The sequence below is a fragment of the Osmerus mordax genome, chromosome 2 (genome assembly GCF_038355195.1).
Source record: "Osmerus mordax isolate fOsmMor3 chromosome 2, fOsmMor3.pri, whole genome shotgun sequence".
NCBI lineage: Eukaryota > Metazoa > Chordata > Actinopteri > Osmeriformes > Osmeridae > Osmerus > Osmerus mordax.
This window is the reverse complement of record NC_090051.1, coordinates 3,925,566-3,946,267: the sequence shown is the minus strand read 5'-3', so window position 1 is coordinate 3,946,267 and position 20,702 is coordinate 3,925,566. Positions and strand designations below refer to the sequence as shown.

Genomic DNA, 20,702 nt, shown 5'->3' with positions numbered 1-20,702 from the left:
GGCCATGAAAAGGTTTCATTTACATTTAGTCATTTAGCAGACGCTCTTATCCAGAGCGTCTCAGTGTTTCTGTAACTGAAGAATAAGTGGTGAAGGGTCCAGGCTGTTGGCTGGAGCTGGGGTGTGGATTAGGGTTAGGGGGGGGGACAAGGGGTGCGGTGCTGGGGCTGGGGGCTGGTCCAGGTAGGGAGGAGGGAGGGTGCAGGGCGGGGAGGAGGGAGGGTGCAGGGGAGGGAGGGTGGGGAGGAGGGAGGGTGCAGGGCGGGGAGGAGGGAGGGTGCAGGGGAGGGAGGAGGGAGGGTGCAGGGGAGGGAGGAGGGAGGGTGGGGAGGAGGGAGGGTGCAGGGTGGGGAGGAGGGAGGGTGGGGAGGAGGGAGGGTGCAGGGTGGGGAGAGGAGGGAGGGTGCAGAGGAGGGAGGGTGCAGGGTGGGGAGAGGAGGGAGGGAGGGTGCAGGGTGGGGAGAGGAGGGAGGGTGCAGAGGAGGGAGGGTGCAGGGTGGGGAGAGGAGGGAGGGTGCAGAGGAGGGAGGGTGCTGGGTGGGGAGGAGGGAGGGTGGGGAGGAGGGAGGGTGCAGAGGAGGGAGGGTGCTGGGTGGGGAGGAGGGAGGGTGCAGGGTGGGGAGAGGAGGGAGGGTGCAGGGGAGGGAGGGTGCAGGGTTTGGCTGAAGGTCAGGCAGCTGGGGGGTTCAGTGACAGAACCAGCCGGCCTTGACCGTGTGCCCCCCCCCCCCCCCCCCCCCACGCTGCTGCAGAGAGGAGCTCTGTCTGGTCTGCCGTTGGCATTCCAGCGCCGGCTCACACACCAGGCCTTGTCAGCAGCAACAGGTGATCCTCGCTCAAGGGAGAGACGGGAGGTGGTGGGGCAGAGCGTGTGACTGAACGCAGCATCTGCCCAGGCCTCTGGAACCCTCTCAGCGTCTCGGGTTCTGTTTGTTCTGGTTGTGTGTCCGGATCCTTCCGCCCTGAAACTGTAAAACGTGGGGGTACGGTGGATGTGGTATGCTATATGCTATATTTCTCTCTCTCTCACACACACACACACACACACACATGCATACACACACATCCATACACACACACACAGCTGAGTGTGTAATGATAGTGGTCTATAAATGCAGTCCAGGCAGATCTCCTCTGGTCACAGTGCTGTCTGTGGTTGGTTCCTGGCTGCTGTGTAAATCCTATCATTGGCAGCCCCTCAGCTGGAGAGGCGCTGTCAGAGCCTCCTCTCCGCTCCCTCCCTTCCTCACCCCTCCCCTCCTCACCCCGCCCTCCCCACCCAGTCCAAGGCCTCTCATTGGAGCTTGTTATCAAATCGTATCTCAGGGAACAGGGACTTAACTGTTTAGGAAAATAAATTCTGAGGCCATGTTTATATTATGTCCATCTGGTCTTGATCAGCGGGTTCTGGAGGTGGAGGGGAGGAGGAGGAGGAGGGGGGAAGGGAGGGGGAGGGGGAGGGGAGACAGGCTCCGAATGTATCTGGGATTACGGGGAGAGGGGACCCTCCCTCCTCTCCCTGCTTCAGGTTAAGATGTCCGCCGGCCGTGAAGCCTGCCGAACAGGAAGTCCTGTCAGCAAGCTGAGCCGCAGGAATGCCTCCAACACGTCTCCTCTTCCCAGCGCCGAGCGATTCCACAGTCGCAGGAGGGTTTCCATAACACCATATACGCCTTTAATATCCATAGGCCACATGGGGAAAACGTGAGATAAGGAGAGCTCCATTGTAATGGTCACTTCCTGAATCTTTATGGAGCTCTCCATGCATCAGGGGCAGGCGTCGCGGTAGGAACCCCAGGACAGATGGGTGTTCTGGGGGGAAGGAATACCATCAGCTCCCTGGAGGATTGCAGCTGAATCACCTTGTCCTCATGCTGCTTCCAGAGAGCCCCTGAGTGCTCCGCGGAGACCCCCTTCCCAGGCACTTCCTGTTTACCTACTTCCTGTCTCCTCCCCGGCCTCCACGCCTGTTTGTTTCTGCTGCTTCGATCATGGAGGAGATAATGAGCTGGCGGCAGGAAACCTTGACTGGGCTGAGGAAGGTTAGGCCTCAGGTTAACCAGCAGCGCCTGGCCATTGTGTTCCTCTCAGGCAGACAGCTTGGCGGCTGACAGTTCAGACGGCTGAAGGCATTCAGAGTGAGTGAGTGCTCGTGAGTGTTCTCGCATCAATCAGGCTTCGCTGCGGTGAGTCTTCGTATCATTAAGATGCCGCCGTCTGTCATTATCACTCGGTCATTAAGTGATCACCCCGCCCGTCACCTGCCTCTGCGGAAAGTGCTGTGGAGGCCAGAGGCAGGACAATCTGCTGCTACTGCGCTAGGCTCCCCAGCTACACACACCTGCTGCTCTCTGTGGTGCCGGTGTACAATCAGCCCCATTGACAGTGATGTGGAACTTGTCTTGCTTATGCTACTATGTGTCAGGTTAATGTATGTAAGGGAGTTAGGTGGCTGAGCGGTGAGGGAATCGGGCTAGTAATCCGAAGGTTGCCAGTTCGATTCCCGGTCATGCCAACTGACGTAGTGTCCTTGGGCAAGGCACTTCACCCTACTTGCCTCGGGGGGAATGTCCCTGTACTTACTGTAAGTCGCTCTGGATAAGAGCGTCTGCTAAATGACTAAATGTAAAATGTAAATGTATTAAGAGTGGTTTTATTCTGACAGGATAATAGATACATGGATACAATAGGTGTCCGTGACATCTTATGAAAAGGATTACCCTTTTCTCCTTTGAAATACATTAAAACCCTGTTTGTACTGTGCCACAGTACCAGTAACCTGGTGCAATGTGTTTGTACTCAAGTTGTTGTTGTGCGGTGAGATTTCACCCGGTTACATTTTTGATTTATTTCGGCCTCAGAGAGGAGATAATGAAGTCACTCCCAGCTGGAGCCTCTGGGTCTCATTCCGCTGTCTGTGACACAGTTCAGGTTTAACTCCCGTTGCCTCGTCCAGGGACCTTCCGGAAAACTCCCTCGTCTCCAGCCTCTGTGTGTGTGAGGACATTCAGAGGTAACGACTAAAGCAGACCCACCACTTCTGCTGCCCAGGAAAAATCCACAGAGATTTATTGCAGTCTTGAGTTGCTTACCTCACCCCTGCACCATCACCCAAATCTTGAAATATCCTTTACGGTACGTGAGGTAGCCACAAAGGCTCCACCGTCCTGGGTTGTCTTTGGACTGCGTCCCGTTGAAGCTCTTGAGGATGCGTGCTGACGGAGGTTTGAACTCGAGCTTTTGTTTAATGTTTGGTTTTGCTTTTGTTTGTTTCTCGATGGGTCATGTGGTCTAAGTGGAAGGCAGTGTGTTTGTGTTCCGTTTCCCATGCTGGAGAGAGCTTCCTAAGCAGGGGGCGTCCCCAAACTATTTTTAAACAAAGATCCAGTCACAGAACGACTCCCTTTTAGCCCTAATTATCAAGGGGGTGATAATGATGTCCATTAACGTGAAATGTGTCAAAACCAGATCGCTCTGGAGAATTAACAACGAAGCCTGTCTTGGAGCGAAGCTGGCCACAGGCAGGAGGAGTAACAACACTTGGGCCTGCAGCAATATTTGGATTTCATAAAAACGACTCCCTATCAAGGCATTATTCATCTGAAAAACGTTATCTCACAGGGACAGTAATTCAAAATTACTCCGAAAGAATGATCATTTCCTGAACGGAAAAATGTCTTCTGGAGCAATAAATAGAAAATGCAGCTCACTGTGCCTAAGTGCGTGAAAGGGATTTGGAGCACAGGTTATTGTTTGAAAGGTGTCTTGGGTGTAAACTGTGGAAGCCAACTTTTGGCCATGCTTCTGGTGCTCACATTCTCGATACTAGAGAGTCAGTGTGTTCGGACACCCCTCACTCTCACATGTCCCCGCTCTCCACGGAGGCAAGGGGGCGGCGCTTTTCGAAGAGAGCTGGAGGAAGGTCGAGGAGAGGAGACGCGTAGAGCGGCTCGGCCCTGGGAGAGCGTCCTGCAGGTGGCGCCTCGCAGGCAGGCCTGTGGGCGGGGGGCCAGGGCGTGTCCGTCGGCCCTGGGGCTGCGTGCAGGAGCATCCTCTCCTCTCCACAGACCCCCCCCTCCCACACCTGAGATCACTCTCCTACGTGGAATAATATTTGGAGGGGGAACTCGGTGGACGGCCTGTTCTCACTGAGACGACAGCTTCAGACGTTTGGGCGTCATACCTGAAAAAAACGTCTGTTTTCCTACTTCCCATTCCGCTCTCTCTGTATCTGCTGAGGTTTACAAAGGGTTTACGATGGAAGTTGATATCCGACACATTGCTGCGCGCCGATTTCGTTTCCATTCCAACCCCGTCTGATCCTGTGTTTGTTTTAATCAGTCACACGCAACCTGTTTCTCCTGATTTCTCCAGATTTCGACTCTGAGACGCCAAGGAAGGACTCTCCACCCGACGGTGCCGGAGAATGCAGAGAAGGAAGCGCAGAGTCTGTTTGTCCAGGAGGTAAGGTCCCGCCACAGCAACACCAAACGTGTGGTCTAGCTGTCCACAGCCGTGTTTTTATTGACAGTTAAGTGCTGTCTCTGAGGAGCTCCGTGTGCGAGCCAGCGAACCGTGTTGTTCCGTTAAAAATGGACAGGCTGTTCAGCCAGCCTCTGACCTGGCCACAGCTGTCCTTATCAGATCAGTGGATTGTCAGGAAGTATGTATACACACACACACACACGCACACACACACACACACACACACACACACACACACCCTCTGTTTCCTATTGTTCACAGAAAGTGTCCAGCCAAACTTATCCTCCATTTCTCCTCCTGACACATACTTTGTGACAATAGGGTTTTGTTGTTCAGTCCAGGATGATTCCGTTTTTATGATTCATTGTTGGAAGTGTTCCAGTCAACTGGAGTGTTTCTGGGATTTTTATCACCAAACAGCCAGCGGACTCAAGATGGTAAATAGAATTGCGTAACTTAACAGCACTTCATCTCTGAGTTTTGCTACTCTAGACCCTAGACCCGTGGTTAGACTGGTGTCTGTACCAAGCCACTGGTATTTCTACAACCCCTTAATGGGTTTACAATCTATGAGACACCGATTTGAGAACAGTCGCAGTAGTTTATAGGCAGCCAACCCAACAGTAAGTACTAACAGCAAACAAAAACTTGAACTGTTGTTCAATCGTTCTGCTCGTACTCATCTCCGTATCTGTCCTGTGGGCTAAAGCCCCGTAGCGCACAGCGTCTTAACCACCTGACTGCTGTCTCAGCCGCTGTCATCCAGAGACACCTGTCTCCTAACCCTCCTCACCTCTCCAGTCAGAGGTCCCTGGCTCGCGGGGAAATCCTGCGTGAAGTCTTAAAGAAGCGCTTTCTCCTCGTCCGGGGCAGGGTGGTGTTAGATGGGACAGCTGCAGCATCCAGCCAGGGCCTCCCTCCTGTCTGTCCTCCGCTCGGAGCATCCAGCCAGGGCCTCCCTCCTGTCTGTCCTCCGCTCGGAGCATCCAGCCAGGGCCTCCCTCCTGTCTGTCCTCCGCTCGGAGCATCCAGCCAGGGCCTCCCTCCTGTCTGTCCTCCGCTCGGAGCATCCAGCCAGGGCCTCCCTCCTGTCTGTCCTCCGCTCGGAGCATCCAGCCAGGGCCTCCCTCTTGTCTGTCCTCCGCTCGGAGCATCCAGCCAGGGCCTCCCTCTTGTCTGTCCTCCGCTCGGAGCATCCAGCCAGGGCCTCCCTCCTGTCTGTCCTCCGCTCTGAGCTTTTCTTGTAAACCGCCGCCTCTTTCTGTAGAATGACCACTGCGTTCGGATGACATGAGGGGTGGGGTGGGGGGTGGGGGGTTAACAATGAACAGATGTCCTGTTCCAGAGAAAGGGAGATAGATAGTCATTCCTTCCCGGTTATGGGCTGCTCTCGCAAGTCAACTTGATCCTGTAAACCTGGGTTAGGAGGTGAAAGCACACCGACACACAAACACACACACACCAAGACCGACACACAAACACACACACACCAAGACCGACACACAAACACACACACACCAAGACCGACACACAAACACACACACACCAAGACCGACACACAAACACACACACACCAAGACCGACACACAAACACACACACACCAAGACCGACACACAAACACACACACACCAAGACCGACACACAAACACACACACACCAAGACCGACACACAAACACACACACACCAAGACCGACACACAAACACACACACACCAAGACCGACACACAAACACACAAACACCAAGACCGACACACAAACACACACACACCAAGACCGACACACAAACACACAAACACCAAGACCGACACACAAACACACACACACCAAGACCGACACACAAACACACACACACCAAGACCGACACACAAACACACACACACCAAGACCGACACACAAACACACACACACCAAGACCGACACACAAACACACACACACCAAGACCGACACACAAACACACACACACCAAGACCGACACACAAACACACACACACCAAGACCGACACACAAACACAAACACACACACACCAAGACCGACACACAAACACACAAACACCAAGACCGACACACAAACACACACACACCAAGACCGACACACAAACACACACACACCAAGACCGACACACAAACACACAAACACCAAGACCGACACACAAACACACACACACCAAGACCGACACACAAACACACAAACACCAAGACCGACACACAAACACACACACACCAAGACCGACACACAAACACACACACACCAAGACCGACACACAAACACACACACACCAAGACCGACACACAAACACACACACACCAAGACCGACACACAAACACACACACACCAAGACCGACACACAAACACACACACACCAAGACCGACACACAAACACACACACACCAAGACCGACACACAAACACACACACACCAAGACCGACACACAAACACACACACACCAAGACCGACACACAAACACACACACACCAAGACCGACACACAAACACACACACACCAAGACCGACACACAAACACACACACACCAAGACCGACACACAAACACACACACACCAAGACCGACACACAAACACACACACACCAAGACCGACACACAAACACACACACACCAAGACCGACACACAAACACACACACCAACCTTTTGACTCTGACCCAGCTCTGACTAATGGCAGACTGAGGTGAGCTTGTATCTGAACTGTTTCCATTGTCACTCTGCCCTGCCAGGATCCTAAAACTAACCCGAGGATTGACATTCTCTACCAAGGTTTTACAATGAAAGATTTTTTGATTTTACAACTCACAGTTAAAGCCCAGGTGTCTAAGCATAGATTTGTTTATTGTATTTTTTTTTTTTCTGAGCTTTCTGAGTTTCGGAGCTGATACAAAGTTGTGCTCTGTGAAGTCTGTACTCCATCCTCCTTGTGAGAGCAGATAGCTGGTGGACGAGACAACCTTCCAAAGATCAACGTCCCTCTTGATCCCTCTTTCTTTAACTGACGCTCTAATCTGATTGGATGGGGAGTAAAGGATTTCCAGAATGAAGTTCTGTAAAAGTCCAGAGACACGATTACATTAGGAAATTAAGTACCTTCTTCAAAGATAAACACTATTAGGAGTTTTTCGATGATACACGCTTCTGTTTATTACTGTTAGCAGTGTTGGTGATTGTTCTAGCATAGATACTCATACATCAACATAAGGTTACCAACTTGTATCTCCCTTTCTCTCTCAGTGCATAAAGACGTACAACTCTGACTGGCATGTTGTCAATTACAAGTATGAGGACTATTCTGGAGACTTCCGGCAGCTTCCAAAGTAAGTATGATGGTGACTTTCAGTGTTTCCCCTAGGTTTACAGCTTTGGGGGGGGGGGGCAGAAATGACATGCCGTCGTGTAAATAAGATAAATAACATAAGGCTGTTTAGTTTGTTTAATAAAAGAGCAAGCTATAGACCTGTTTTATAAGAAAGGTAACCTTAAATGACTTATTTTATGATTAGGCGATATATATATATTTATTTATTTTATTAACCTGACCTTCCAGGGGGGGGGCGGGTGGTGCCGTTGGGGGGGCGGGGCGCCCCCCTAATATAATGGTAGGGGAAACACTGACTTTGTAGTGATGAGGATGTTCTGTGTCCTAACTTCCTCTTTGGCAAGTTGAGACAACTACCATCTCTGTGTAATACATGGATGCCAGAGATGTTTAACAAAACATACACTCATTCTCACACACACACCATCACGCACATTAACACACGCACATACACACAATGAGAGTACAATAGTCCACGGTAGTCTACTCTTCTTGTCATTGTTGTAAAATTGGCGTGACGGTGCGATGCAGGAAATGCAGGTTTTGTTTTTCTTGCCAACTGTAAACAATAGAAGTCTTCCTCTTCAGTTCTCTGGTGGTTATTCCTAGTCTCTGTGGAAACCACCCTCCGAGTTGTGAGACTGTGATCACTTCCTAGATGGGATTTCCAGTATCCATGGTGGAAATTAAAACTTCTAAATGTGCTATGACCTTGAGACTGTCGATTGATGTGGCTGTCACCATTCAGTGTCCAGGGAGGGTAAAACAATTGAATGTGACGCGGTTGGCTTGAAAACAAAAGATTTTCCCTTTTCCCTACTTCAGTTTTTTGAAGGCTGCGTTTGTAGAAGGGAAACAGATGAGAGGTGTGTTGGGACCTGACCAATGTTGCAATGCTATCTAGTGACAGCGCACAAAATGTTTACAAACCAAATGAAATAGGTGAACAAAGTTCTTATTCCATGACAGAAATTCCCTATTTATTCGCTACGTTCTGACTACGTTGTCATCCTTGCGTGTTTCACAGCAAGGCGTCCCGTCCAGACAAACTTGCAGTCCATGTTTTTGAAGTGGATGAGGAAGTGGACAAAGATGAGGTGAGTCCCTCACACACAGCCAGCTACAGCGTCACAGCCGTCCCTCACACACAGCCAGCTACAGCGTCACAGCCGTCCCTCACACACAGCCAGCTACAGCGTCACAGCCGTCCCTCACACACAGCCAGCTACAGCGTCACAGCCGTCCCTCACACACAGCCAGCTACAGCGTCACAGCCGTCCCTCACACACAGCCAGCTACAGCGTCACAGCCGTCCCTCACACACAGCCAACTACAGCGTCACAGCCGTCCCTCACACACAGCCAGCTACAGCGTCACAGCCGTCCCTCACACACAGCCAGCTACAGCGTCACAGCCGTCCCTCACACACAGCCAGCTACAGCGTCACAGCCGTCCCTCACACACAGCCAGCTACAGCGTCACAGCCGTCCCTCACACACAGCCAGCTACAGCGTCACAGATGACCACAAACACCCCGCTCCCATCCATCACACACAGCCAGCTACAGCGTCACAGCCGTCCCTCACACACAGCCAGCTACAGCGTCACAGAGGACCACAGACGCCCCGCTCCCAAACCTCACTCATCCCGTCGAAGTCCGGCTAGGACCTCTCACCTCTAAACCCCCCCCCCCCATCCACCTGCATCTTACTTCTGCTGAACTATACTGTGTCAGGGACTCCAAATACCAAAGGGCCACTGAACAAAGAACCCTCCACACAGTAAGAATAATTGACGAGGTTTCCGTGCTGCTCGCTGTGCTGTGTCAGCGCTGTCGGGAGGGACGGGGGATCGGGTGTCCGGGGACATCTCCTCCTTTCCTAGAAACCCCCTCTCTGTGCTCACCAGGCACACGCCGGATCCGCTTTCACCGAGCGAGTCCGACTCGGGTCCAGTTTAATGTCTCAGATGAGCCTTGATTTGTCGAAGTGGGATCATTTCCAGGATGATGTTAAGGACTTTGGTAGCTGATTGTGTTGGGTTGCCTCTGCTCTCTCCATGCTGAACTTCAAGGCTTCACTCTAGTCTTAACACTTGACTCTAGTCATCCACGCTTCATTTGACACTTAGCAGTGCAACAGCCTTGTTACTCAACTATGTAGAGCAAGTTTGTGCGTGTGAACAATGGAGCGAGACTTTGTTGGCCTTGGAATAGCTTGAGTTAGGGAGAGCTCTAGGGAGGGCTGTCAGTTGACAGACACACAACACTTCCTGTCCAGAAGAGGACTCGCTGAGGGGAAAAAACACCTGTGGTCTTGCTGGGACAGTATCTATCAAACAAACATCCCTGTTTCCACCAAACTATGTGGACAGTAAAGGGCATATACCGCACAGCTGAGATATTTACCAATGTGTTGTGTCAAACACTGCCCCCTGCAGGTAGCAGGACACTGCATGCAGCCTAGCGTGCAAGACTTGTGGAATTCTCTGTTTTGGTGGGTGGAGGCGAAGGTATAATGCATCTAGCTTCAGTACCCTGGTACAATGTGTACTGTTTAAACACAGCTGTGATGGAGGCTTGTGCATTCCTCCGCTCCCCTGGTCGTCTCAGTTCAGCGTAGGTCAGGTCCTGACCTGCAGCCTCTCACTGAACCTTCTCCTGACTGAGGACCACGCCCTTCAGACAGACCCTGTCCAGATCAGCCCTCACCCCCTCTCTCTCCAGCCCTCCCTCCTCTCTCTCCAGCCCTCACCCCCTCTCTCTCCAGCCCTCCCCTCCTCTCTCTCTCCAGCCCTCCCCTCCTCTCTCTCTCCAGCCCTCCCTCCTCTCTCTCTCCAGCCCTCCCCTCCTCTCTCTCTCCAGCCCTCCCTTCCTCTCTCTCCATCCCCCTCCCCTTCTCTCTCCATCCCCCCTCCCCTCCTGTCTCCATTCCCTCCTCTTTCCATCAGCTCTCACCTCTCTACCCCCTTCACGTTTCACCTCACCTCCACACGTGTCCCCTGACGGCTGATACATTTACATTTAGTCATTTAGCTGATGCTCTTATCCAGAGCGACTTACAGTAAGTACAGGGACATTCCCTCGAGGCAAGTAGGGTGAAGTGCCTTTCCCAAGGACACAACGTCATTTTGGCACGGCCGGGAATCGAACTGGAAACCTTGAGATTTCTAGCCCGATTCCCTAACCGCTCAGCCACCTGACTCCCAGATAATAGCTTGTCTGCTAAGTGCCCTCTCACACAGGGAAGTTGGCCGGCCTTGAGCAGATGATAGCAAAGGAAGTGGAGCTATTTCTCCTGAAATCCCCCAAAATAAATCCTCGCTCTCTCTCTCCCTCACACACGCACACACATGCAGAAACTCCAGACTCATGCCTGCACGTCCACCCAAGAAAGTATGTCATTGTTGTAGGAACAGCTCTGCTCTCTGTCCACAATAGCCTTACTGATGAAACGGTAGAGCATCTGGTTGATTTTCGGTGTCGCCCTGGGGCTCGTTCTAAGCACACCCAGGCCTGACCGTTCATAGGCTGGAGGATGACGAGTGGAAGCAGGCCCCCTGAACACTTCCAGGCCCTCCCTGAGATGGCTCGACGATATGCTGGAAATATTCTGGGCCCTGCCAACGCTCCTCGAGACATTTTACGAGTATTGTACAAAAAAGGAAGAAAATAAATCCAACACGAAAACTCACGTCAGACAGTGCCATCTTGAAAACCCATTCAGTGCAGACGATTTCCGAAACCGTCTGCCGGCCCAGACGGTTTTGCCCCTGCAGTCTGTTAGCAGAGCATCAGTCGTCACCAGTCCAGTCGTGCTGAGAGAGACCAGGCAGGCCTGGATCGTCCGGTGCCCCATCTCCTCGTCCCTCCACACTCCTCTCGTTGATTTATTTACTCGGATCATTCCAGCTCTCGGGCTGGAGATGGCAGCCACATGCTCGGTCGTGTGTTCTGTTTGCCAGAGGAGGGTTTCACAGTGTTTACCTCAGGAAACCGAGAGAGCTCGGGAGTGATCGGCTCATGAGCCGGGACGCCCGATAATACCCACGTGTTTATTTGGTCTCGTGGCGCGGGTCTGTTCGCTGTTCTGCTTGGTCGCACTCCCAGAGACGTGCTGTACGTCCTGCCGAGATCTCTCTCTCATGTCAATATGACGGAATGATTTCCAGCACTTGATCTTCAAAGATATCCCAACCACAGACATGAACCCGGGCTTCTCTCGAACGCCTAGTTTGCGGAGGCCTTGGCAGCGAGTAGGTGTGGCGACGTTTTGATGTGGTGGGCTGTGTTTGGGCTGTGTTTGGGCTGTGTTTGGGCTGTGTGTGGGCTGTGTTTGGGCTGTGTTTGGGCTGTGTTTGGGCTGTGTTTGGGCTGTGTTTGTGTGTGTGTGGAACGTGACTGATCTCCTGCCGTCTCTCCCCTGCTCCAGGACACGGCCTCGCTGGGATCCCAGAAGGGAGGGATCTCCAAACACGGCTGGCTGTACAAGGGCAACATGAACAGCGCCATCAGTGTCACCATGCGGGTGAGTATCCACCGGACTCTTCGGCTCCGCGGCTGTGGGGGTCAGATGCGAGCGGGTAAAGTGTAAACACCGTCAGTGTAAACACTGCCCGCACGCGCCGTCGAATTGCTCGCCTTTTGGTGGCGTGGCTGACTGAAGCATCGTTTCTAAGAGGTGGTCGTTTCGTGTGCGAGTCGGCAGAGTTCAAACCCCACCGTGGGCAAGGGAGAGGGGAAGCGAGACTGACAAGCGACGCCAGTACACCTGTAACACATCTAGTCCCCAGAGAGGCAGGATGTAGATCTCAGGATTAGGTCACAGGAACAGAACGGTTCTCGCTAATCTCCGAGGGTGTGGACTTCCCGGTCTCCCTGCTGCAAACGCTGTTTCCCAAATCCCCGCTTCAAGTTCTCCAAGAAGTAACGTGTGATTTTGTTTTGTCTCCCCCTTACCTTTTAGTCTTTTAAAAGGAGGTATTTCCACCTGACCCAGCTAGGCGACGGTTCCTACAACCTCAACTTCTACAAGGACGAGAAGATCTCCAAGGAACCCAAAGGAACCATCTTCCTCGACTCCTGTATGGGAGTGGTTCAGGTAACTTCCCCCTCAAATTCCTCCTATTTCCTCATAGCGTGGCGCCTTGGTGTGTCTCCAACAGGATGTCTGAAACACACACTTCCTTTCCAAAGCCCTTTCTCCTTCAAATTGTCACTCGTTTTCCAAAGTGTAGCATAAACGTTTATGTGTCACGTTAGACTAGCTAGGAGTCGGAGGTAGCACCAGGGGATCCATGATTAACTGGTTCCTCCATCATCCCAGGGTGACTTTTCCACCGCTTACTTCCAGACCTGAAACCGGAGCCCTCTCATCCGCTCCTCCCCCCCCCCTCCCCCCCCCCCCTCCTCCCCCCCCCCCCCCTCCTTCCCTGCAAGGTCATTCTTTACTGCTGACTTTTAGCTGCTGAAATGAGGTATGGGCCCGAGTCATACAGCCGTGCACTTTACTGCAGGCTGTCCATCGATCAGTACCACATGCTAGCGTGCCAACACCTCCAGGGACTGGACCTGGAAGCATCGCTATCCGCCCGGCATACGGATGGATGGAGAGAATCGAGAGATGTTGTTTCTCCCGAGCCAGCGTTCAGCTGACATCGATGGTCTAGTTAGAGAGGATGGATCATTATTGAGTGGATGTGGTGTGGAGGGGGGGGGGGGGGGTGGGGGGTGGGGGGGGGTTCACTGACGACGTTGAGGAGGACAGTCTGTGTGTGGGAGGGGATGGTGTGCGTGCTTTTGTTCTCGAAGAAGGGGGTTTGCATGTGAAGCTGTGTGTGTGTGTGTGTGTGTGTGTGTGTGTGTGTGTGTGTGTGTGTGTGTGTGTGTGTGTGTGGGGGGGGGGGGGGGTCTTGTGTTTGCGGTTTCTTTTATCCTCGGCGACGTACAGCACAGAGGAGGTTTGTAACCTGTGACCTTTTGGCCTGCAGGCAAATGCTCTACCCAGCAATTCCCCATGCACCTACAACGTCTTTACTGCACCGTAGACACTGCTGTGTAGTTCCACGGTAGTTCCTGTGACCTCAGTGTTGCTCATGCCTCTCCAGCACATCCAGCGTCGAGGGAGGAGCCGGTCTGGAGCTGATTACCTCCCCTGCTCCAGGCTCACGGAGGAGTGATGCTAAACCGCACCACGCTTTACCCTGCGCTTAATCACAGGCTAGCGCTCGCCTAGAAACACTCGCATACGTAAAGGCACACACCCACACGATACAGAAATACACACACAGGCGCACACACACCCACATATAGACATACATACACACATGCACACACACCCACATATAGACATACATACACACATGCACACACACACACATATAGACATACATACACACATGCACACACACACACATATAGACTTACACACATGCACACACACACACATATAGACATACATACACACATGCACACACACACACACCTGACGTCCCCGGTGTGGCCAGAGGTCCGGTCTCCTGTGGAAGCCCCTCCCTCCCTCTCGTCTGAGCACGCTCCAGCCAGCCCCCCCCCCCCCCCCCCCATCCTCTGCCCCCCCCCCCCCTTGTGCTCACTCTTTCCATGATGACAGAAACAGAGGAAGCAGCCAATAGCCCATGCCTCCTCCCTTTCCCTCCTCGTCCCCCCCCTCATCTGCCCCTCTCCCCTGCTCTCTATGGGGTGAGGTTGAGCTAACCAGCATATTTATCTCATTTGCACAGTTAATGGGGAACTGTGGGGCTCAGTGCATAGGGATTAATGTGGATAATGTATCTAGCTGTGATATCTCCCAGTCCAGCGCCCTCACCCAGGGTCCTCAGTGTATCTAGCTGTGATATCTCCCACCCCAGCACCCTCACCCAGGGTCCTCAGTGTTATTTAGAGAGCTGACTCAAGTCCTCCCCTCCTCTCGCTGTCTGGCCGATGACTCCTCTCTGGTCCTTGTCCCAAACTGCGCTGTCCTGAATACCGTGTACTTTATTGAACACGGTGCACTATGACTACTGTGTACTCTGAATGCTGTGCACTCTCTAGGCCTTGGTGAGTCTTGCCTCTCTCCCTCCCCTGCCCACTCCCTGTCCTCTCTCCTCTCTACATCCTCTCCCCATCCTCTCCTGTCCTCTCCTCTCCTGTCCTCTCCTGTCCTCTCCCTGTCAACACCACAGGAGGAAGAGCTCACCCTGCCTGGAATAACAGCCAGGATGTCTGAAGCGCGGCTCATGTTGTTGCTGCTTTATTGAACTCCCACTCCTGACTCCCAGAATGATTTAAATGACCACCCTGGTGGGAGGACTCTGTCCACAACCGTGGAACGACTCCTGCCTCGCCAGACCAAAACATCCTGGATGTTTACACTAATCATTTCAGTGTCCTTGCCTGTGGGTGTAGGAGAGGTGGTCGGTTCAGGCAGTAATAGTCAGTACGCAGTGGGATGTATTCATGTTGCAGACTCCTTTTATTTAAAGCAACGTCCAAGGGGTGCGAGGGATTTGGACCAGTAATGTCTTACATTACATTACATTTAGTCATTTAGCAGACGCTCTTATCCAGAGCGACTTACAGTAAGTACAGGGACATTCCCCCAAGGCATGTAGGGTGAAGTGCCTTGCCCAAGGACAGAACATCATTTTTGCACAGCCGGGAATCGAACTAGCAACCTTCTGATTATTAGCCCGATTCCCTAACCGCTCAGCCACCTGACTCCCGTCTTGATCCAGAGTCAAATGCTCTATCCCCGAGCCATACCCAGTCCCCTAATGTGGAGTTTGACTGCATCTCAGTCTGTGGGTGGTGCTGGCTGACTGTCATACAGACCTGAGGGAGCTCTGCTGAGATCATGACTTCACTCTTCCTGGTTGATTGGGGGGTCAAGGGTCACGTCTCCCAGTGTGGACCCAGAGCTGTAGCGTGCACTCGAGACGGCCCCTTTAGAAGCTGCGTTTCCTGGCAAGACTGCGCTCGTAGTTACGCACATGGAAACTCTTTTTCCTCTCTGTCTCTCTCTCTCTGTTTTCAGTCTCTCTCTCTCTCTCTTTTCTCCATCTGTCTCGTATCTCTCTCTCCCTCCCTGTCTCCCTCTACACCTCTCTCTCTCTCTTTTCTCCCTCTGTCTCTTATCTCTCTCTCCCTCCCTCTCTCCCTCTACACCTCTCTCTCTTTTCTCCCTCTGTCTCTTATCTCTCTCTCCCTCCCTCTCTCCCTCTACACCTCTCTCTCTCTCTCTCTCTCTCTCTCTCTCTCTCTCTCTCTCTCTCTCTCTCTCTCTCTCTCTCTCTCTCTCTCTCTCTCCTCTGCAGCCGCTCCTGCTGACTGTTTAGTCTCTGGCTCTTGACAGTAGGAATATGTCTGCACACTTCTGGCTGTATCTCTTAAAAATACTTTTTGAAGCTTTCATAAACACAGGGCCTGTGGCCAGTGACGGTGTTGTTTTCGAAGGTGTTCACATACCAGGTTTACTGTCTTCCCTTCGGGGCATTTGGAAATGTTCTGCTGTTCTCTGAAAGGTCTCATGAAATCACAAGTCATGGCAAATCAAAAATGAGCAATTTCAAACGAGAGTGTGAGGATAGAGGTTGTTTTCAGTAACACTCCTCCAAGTGCCATGAAACGAATCATACAGCTAAGCCGCTGTTACCTCCTGGCAACTTGGTGATTTTTGGATGTTAACTTTGGACGGTGGTCTGGAACATTCTGTTTGGACCTTCCGTATTCGCAGCAAAGCATTTATTTTTCAACCCCAAACACACACCCGCGCCTGACACACACACACACAGCTCTCCGCTCTTCAATAACAAGAACCTCATGCTGCCTCATGTTATTGGTATTGGTTTCATCCTGACAGTTTGGTCCTGCTCCCGACGCTGACCCTTCCACTCACATCCAACCCATGTGGCTGTGCCTCCCACTTGGAAACACAGGCAGACCGAAACAACAGTGGTGTTCTAACTAAGTCTCTCTGTTCTCTCCTCCCTTCCCCTCTCCTCCCGTCCCCTCTCCTCTCTTCACACCCCCTCTCCTTTCCTCTCCTCTCCTCGCCTGTCTTCTCCCCTTTCCTCTGCTCTCACCTCTCTTCCCCTCTCCTCTCCTCTCCTGACCTTTCCTCTCTTCTCCTCGCCCCTCTCCTCACCCCGCCCCTCTCCTATGTCCTCTCCAGAACAACAAGGTGCGGAGGTTTGCCTTTGAGCTGAAGATGCAGGACAAGAGCTCGTACCTGCTGGCGGCAGACAGCGAGGGGGAGATGGATGACTGGATCAGCACCCTCAACAAGATCCTGCACAGCAGCTTTGAGATCGCCATGCAGGACAAGAGGAATGGAGACCTGCACGACGGTGTGTGTGTCTGTGTGTGTGTGTGTGTGTGTGTGTGTGTGTGTGTGTGTGTGGAAGGAGGGGGAGGTGTTTAAAGTTCATGGGTTAAGTTTCGGGATAAGTCAGGGGATAAGAGCAGGGGCAGAGATCGGAATGGTATTCCCGTGTGAATCCTGTTAAAACACTGTTCACCTTTCTCTCAACAAAGCCCCTTGTTCAGGCAAAATGTTCTTCCCGTGCTGTCAGTAATACAAAGAAAATATCCAGGGTTTGCTTGAGTATACCAGACAGCGTCTTGGGGTGGGGAGTGTGTAGATAAGCGCTGTTCTGCAGACCACACTGTGCCATGGAGGAGAATATGGATTTGGCTCACATTTCTTTGTCTCCCGAACTTGGGAGCAGGTCAAAAATGTGTTCGGAATCCATGATGTTTGCACCCTTAATAACAGTTTCTGGGTCTAGGATTGAATTTAGAGTTACCTGTAAGAGTTAAACCTAAGAACCTGCAACGACCTGGCCTTTTCTAGTCTGATCTGGTCTGGTCTGGTGAGGTCTGGTCTAGCCTGTACCAGACAGTTTGTGACTGTTCTAGCCTGGCCTGGCCTGGCCTGGCCTGTGTTGGTGCAGAGGACCACCCAGGTGTTTCATCTCTCCTCCTGTTTCCTGGAGTGGTGGGGCTGAGCGCCTAAACACAAAGAGAGACACCCTAATCTGCCTTAACCCTCAGATTTCATTAATCACACTCGTGGGAAACACTGCTAGCTGTGGGAGGAGTCTGTGATTAGGCCCGGGCTAGCTTCATCACCGGCCTCTGGGCAGTCGAGTCACTGTTGACTGTCTGAGGTGGGGGAAGGGGAGGGGGGGGGGGGGGCGTTAACAGACTGTGGATGTTCTGTGATATGTGAATTTGTTGAATATGCTCTGACTCTAATGGCCTCTTCTTCCTGGACTAGATGACGATCTGGGAAAGTCTGACAGCTCGTCAGGGAGCATGGACAGCTTTCAGGTGGGTCTCCTTCCAGACGAGCGCAGCTCTGAGGTCCAGCTCACGTAGTCACCGAGTAGCTCTGGCCTGAAGGCAGTGATGCGTGGGGGGGGGGGGGGGGGGGAGCAGAGGGGGCTGCTTTACTCGCCAAACACATGGACCTCATCAGTACGATCGCTATCGTCGTGTTTCCAAACACACCTCCCTGTGAGGCGTTGTTATGGCCATGATCGTGACACACAAACAACTCATGTCATCTTCACCCAGGCACTGATAGAAGGAAACAAAATATTTATAAAAAAATAAATACAAATTTGGCTCGCATTTATAGAAATAAAATACATGAATAAAAACAGACAAATTATGGGCCTAAAGTACTTCTTGAAATACAGAACAACTCTGACCGCCAAAAAAATGTGCGTTCGAAGCTTCCCTCGAATGATTCAGTGGTGTTGCAGACTTCATACGCCCCAGTCTCCAGTAACAGCCTTCTGGGTCTGTGGTGGTCATCACAAACACTCCAGCATCTCACTGTAGGACCATATGGTACAGTAGCTCTGAGGAACTAGTTATGGATAAGCCACGTGTCAGCATGGAAACTGCTGCTCGCAGGTTGTTGGCCAAGCAGCCGTCTGACTAACAGCCCGGTGTTCTCTGTTGAGGCGCCATCACCTGACTGAGACACTGGGTCGTCTCTTTCCTGATCGGGTCGTAAATAAGAAACCCCAGCATACCAGACGGAAATGAAAACCATGTGAATGTCTAGTTATTCGTACATGTACATCTGTATTTAACATTTACATTTTTCTTAATATGTTCTGTTATATTTGGTCTGGAAAGCATATTTTGGTGTAGGAAAGGTGCTATATAAATACAAGTTATTTATAATATTATTATGAAAAGAATAAGCAATGAACCCAGTTCAGAAGGAAAGCCCTTTAACCCTATCCAGTGCTGCTGCTCTGCTCTCTTATCATGGCTGTGATCGGGATTTGAACTGAAATGCTTGTTTCCCCACAGAGCGCCCGGGATATCGAGACTAAGATGAGGAATGAGACCAGGTTGAAGCTGTTCACCCTGGACCCAGACACCCAGGTCTGTACGAGGATGGACCTGTGCTCTTACACTGTACGTTTGGACTGGAAACCCCCACTGAAACAGCCATTGTTGCTCTGTCTGTAGAAACTGGACTTTTCTGGGATAGAGCCGGATATCAAGCAGTTTGAGGAGAAGTTTGGCAAGAGGATTCTGGTGAACTGCAATGACCTGTCCTTCAACCTGCAGAGCTGTGTGGCGGAGAATGAAGAGGGCCCAACAACAAACGTGAGTCTAAGTGAGGCAGAGAGAGAAAGAGGAAGATGTGGAGAGAGGGAGTAGGGACAAATATAAATAGACGAGACAGAGAGAGTGATGTTAAATGACACATGCCTTCTGCTTGTCAGAGCCCAGAACCAGGGAAGGATGGTTGTCACGGCAGCCAGACCCAGTGTTGTAAGAGCTGCTGTGTCCTGCTGTCACTCTCAGAGAGAGAGAGAGAGAGAGAGAGAGAGAGAGAGAGAGAGAGAGAGGGAGAGGGAGAGGGAGAGGGAGAGGGAGACTGATAGAGAGCAGCAGCCCCATGTTGACCTGGTGTGTCTCTTGTCTCCTCTCCAGGTGGAGCCGTTCTACGTCACCCTGTCTCTGTTTGACGTCCAGAACAGCCGAAAGATCTCCTCCGACTTCCTGGTCGACCTCAACCACCCGTCCGTCAGGCAGATGGTGGCCAATCCCAGCACCCCGTACATGAATGGGGGCGGGGACACAATATTGGGAGGGGCCAAGGTGGCCCCTGGCTTGCCAGAGGGGGCCATGCAGTACCCCAGACAGGTGTGTTTCTACACCTCTGTTTGAGTGTTTCTCGATCCAGACCTTCCCCTGTTTGAGTGTTTCTCCATCCAGACCTTCCCCTGTTTGAGTGTTTCTCCATACAGACCTACACCCCTGTTTGAGTGTTTCTCCATACAGACCTACACCCCTGTTTGAGTGTTTCTCCATCCAGACCTTCCCCTGTTTGAGTGTTTCTCCATCCAGACCTTCCCCTGTTTGAGTGTTTCTCCATACAGACCTACACCCCTGTTTGAGTGTTTCTCCATACAGACCTACACCCCTGTTTGAGTGTTTCTCCATCCAGACCTACACCCCTGTTTGAGTGTTTCTCCATACAGACCTACACCCCTGTTTGAGTTTTTCTCCATACAGACCTACACCCCTGTTTGAGTGTTTCTCCATCCAGACCTACACCTCTGTTTGAGTGTTTCTCCATACAGACCTACACCCCTGTTTGAGTGTTTCTCCATCCAGACCTACACCTCTGTTTGAGTGTTTCTCCATCCAGACCTACACCTCTGTTTGAGTGTTTCTCCATCCAGACCTACACCTCTGTTTGAGTGTTTCTCCATACAGACCTACACCCCTGTTTGAGTGTTTCTCCATCCAGACCTACACCTCTGTTTGAGTGTTTCTCCATCCAGACCTACACCTCTGTTTGAGTGTTTCTCCATCCAGACCTACACCTCTGTTTGA

The 20,702-nt window shown here is 51.9% G+C and overlaps 1 protein-coding gene across 5 annotated transcripts in view; it reads left to right on the top strand.

Annotated features, from left to right (window-relative positions):
• The window catches only part of zmp:0000001200 (dedicator of cytokinesis protein 9), an 84,762-nt gene that overhangs the window by 37,992 nt on the left and 26,068 nt on the right, over positions 1-20,702 (top strand). For all 5 annotated transcript variants that reach the window (XR_010878717.1, XM_067253300.1, XM_067253309.1 and 2 more), the window contains exons 3-12: positions 4,375-4,464; positions 7,726-7,808; positions 8,838-8,907; positions 12,241-12,336; positions 12,775-12,909; positions 17,002-17,176; positions 18,109-18,161; positions 19,161-19,235; positions 19,323-19,463; positions 19,794-20,006. Coding sequence is in view for 4 of the 5 variants with exons in the window: in XM_067253300.1 (XP_067109401.1) it covers positions 4,375-4,464; positions 7,726-7,808; positions 8,838-8,907; positions 12,241-12,336; positions 12,775-12,909; positions 17,002-17,176; positions 18,109-18,161; positions 19,161-19,235; positions 19,323-19,463; positions 19,794-20,006 (1,131 nt within the window). In the remaining variant the exon portion in view is untranslated. The remainder of the gene's footprint in view (positions 1-4,374; positions 4,465-7,725; positions 7,809-8,837; positions 8,908-12,240; positions 12,337-12,774; positions 12,910-17,001; positions 17,177-18,108; positions 18,162-19,160; positions 19,236-19,322; positions 19,464-19,793; positions 20,007-20,702) is intronic.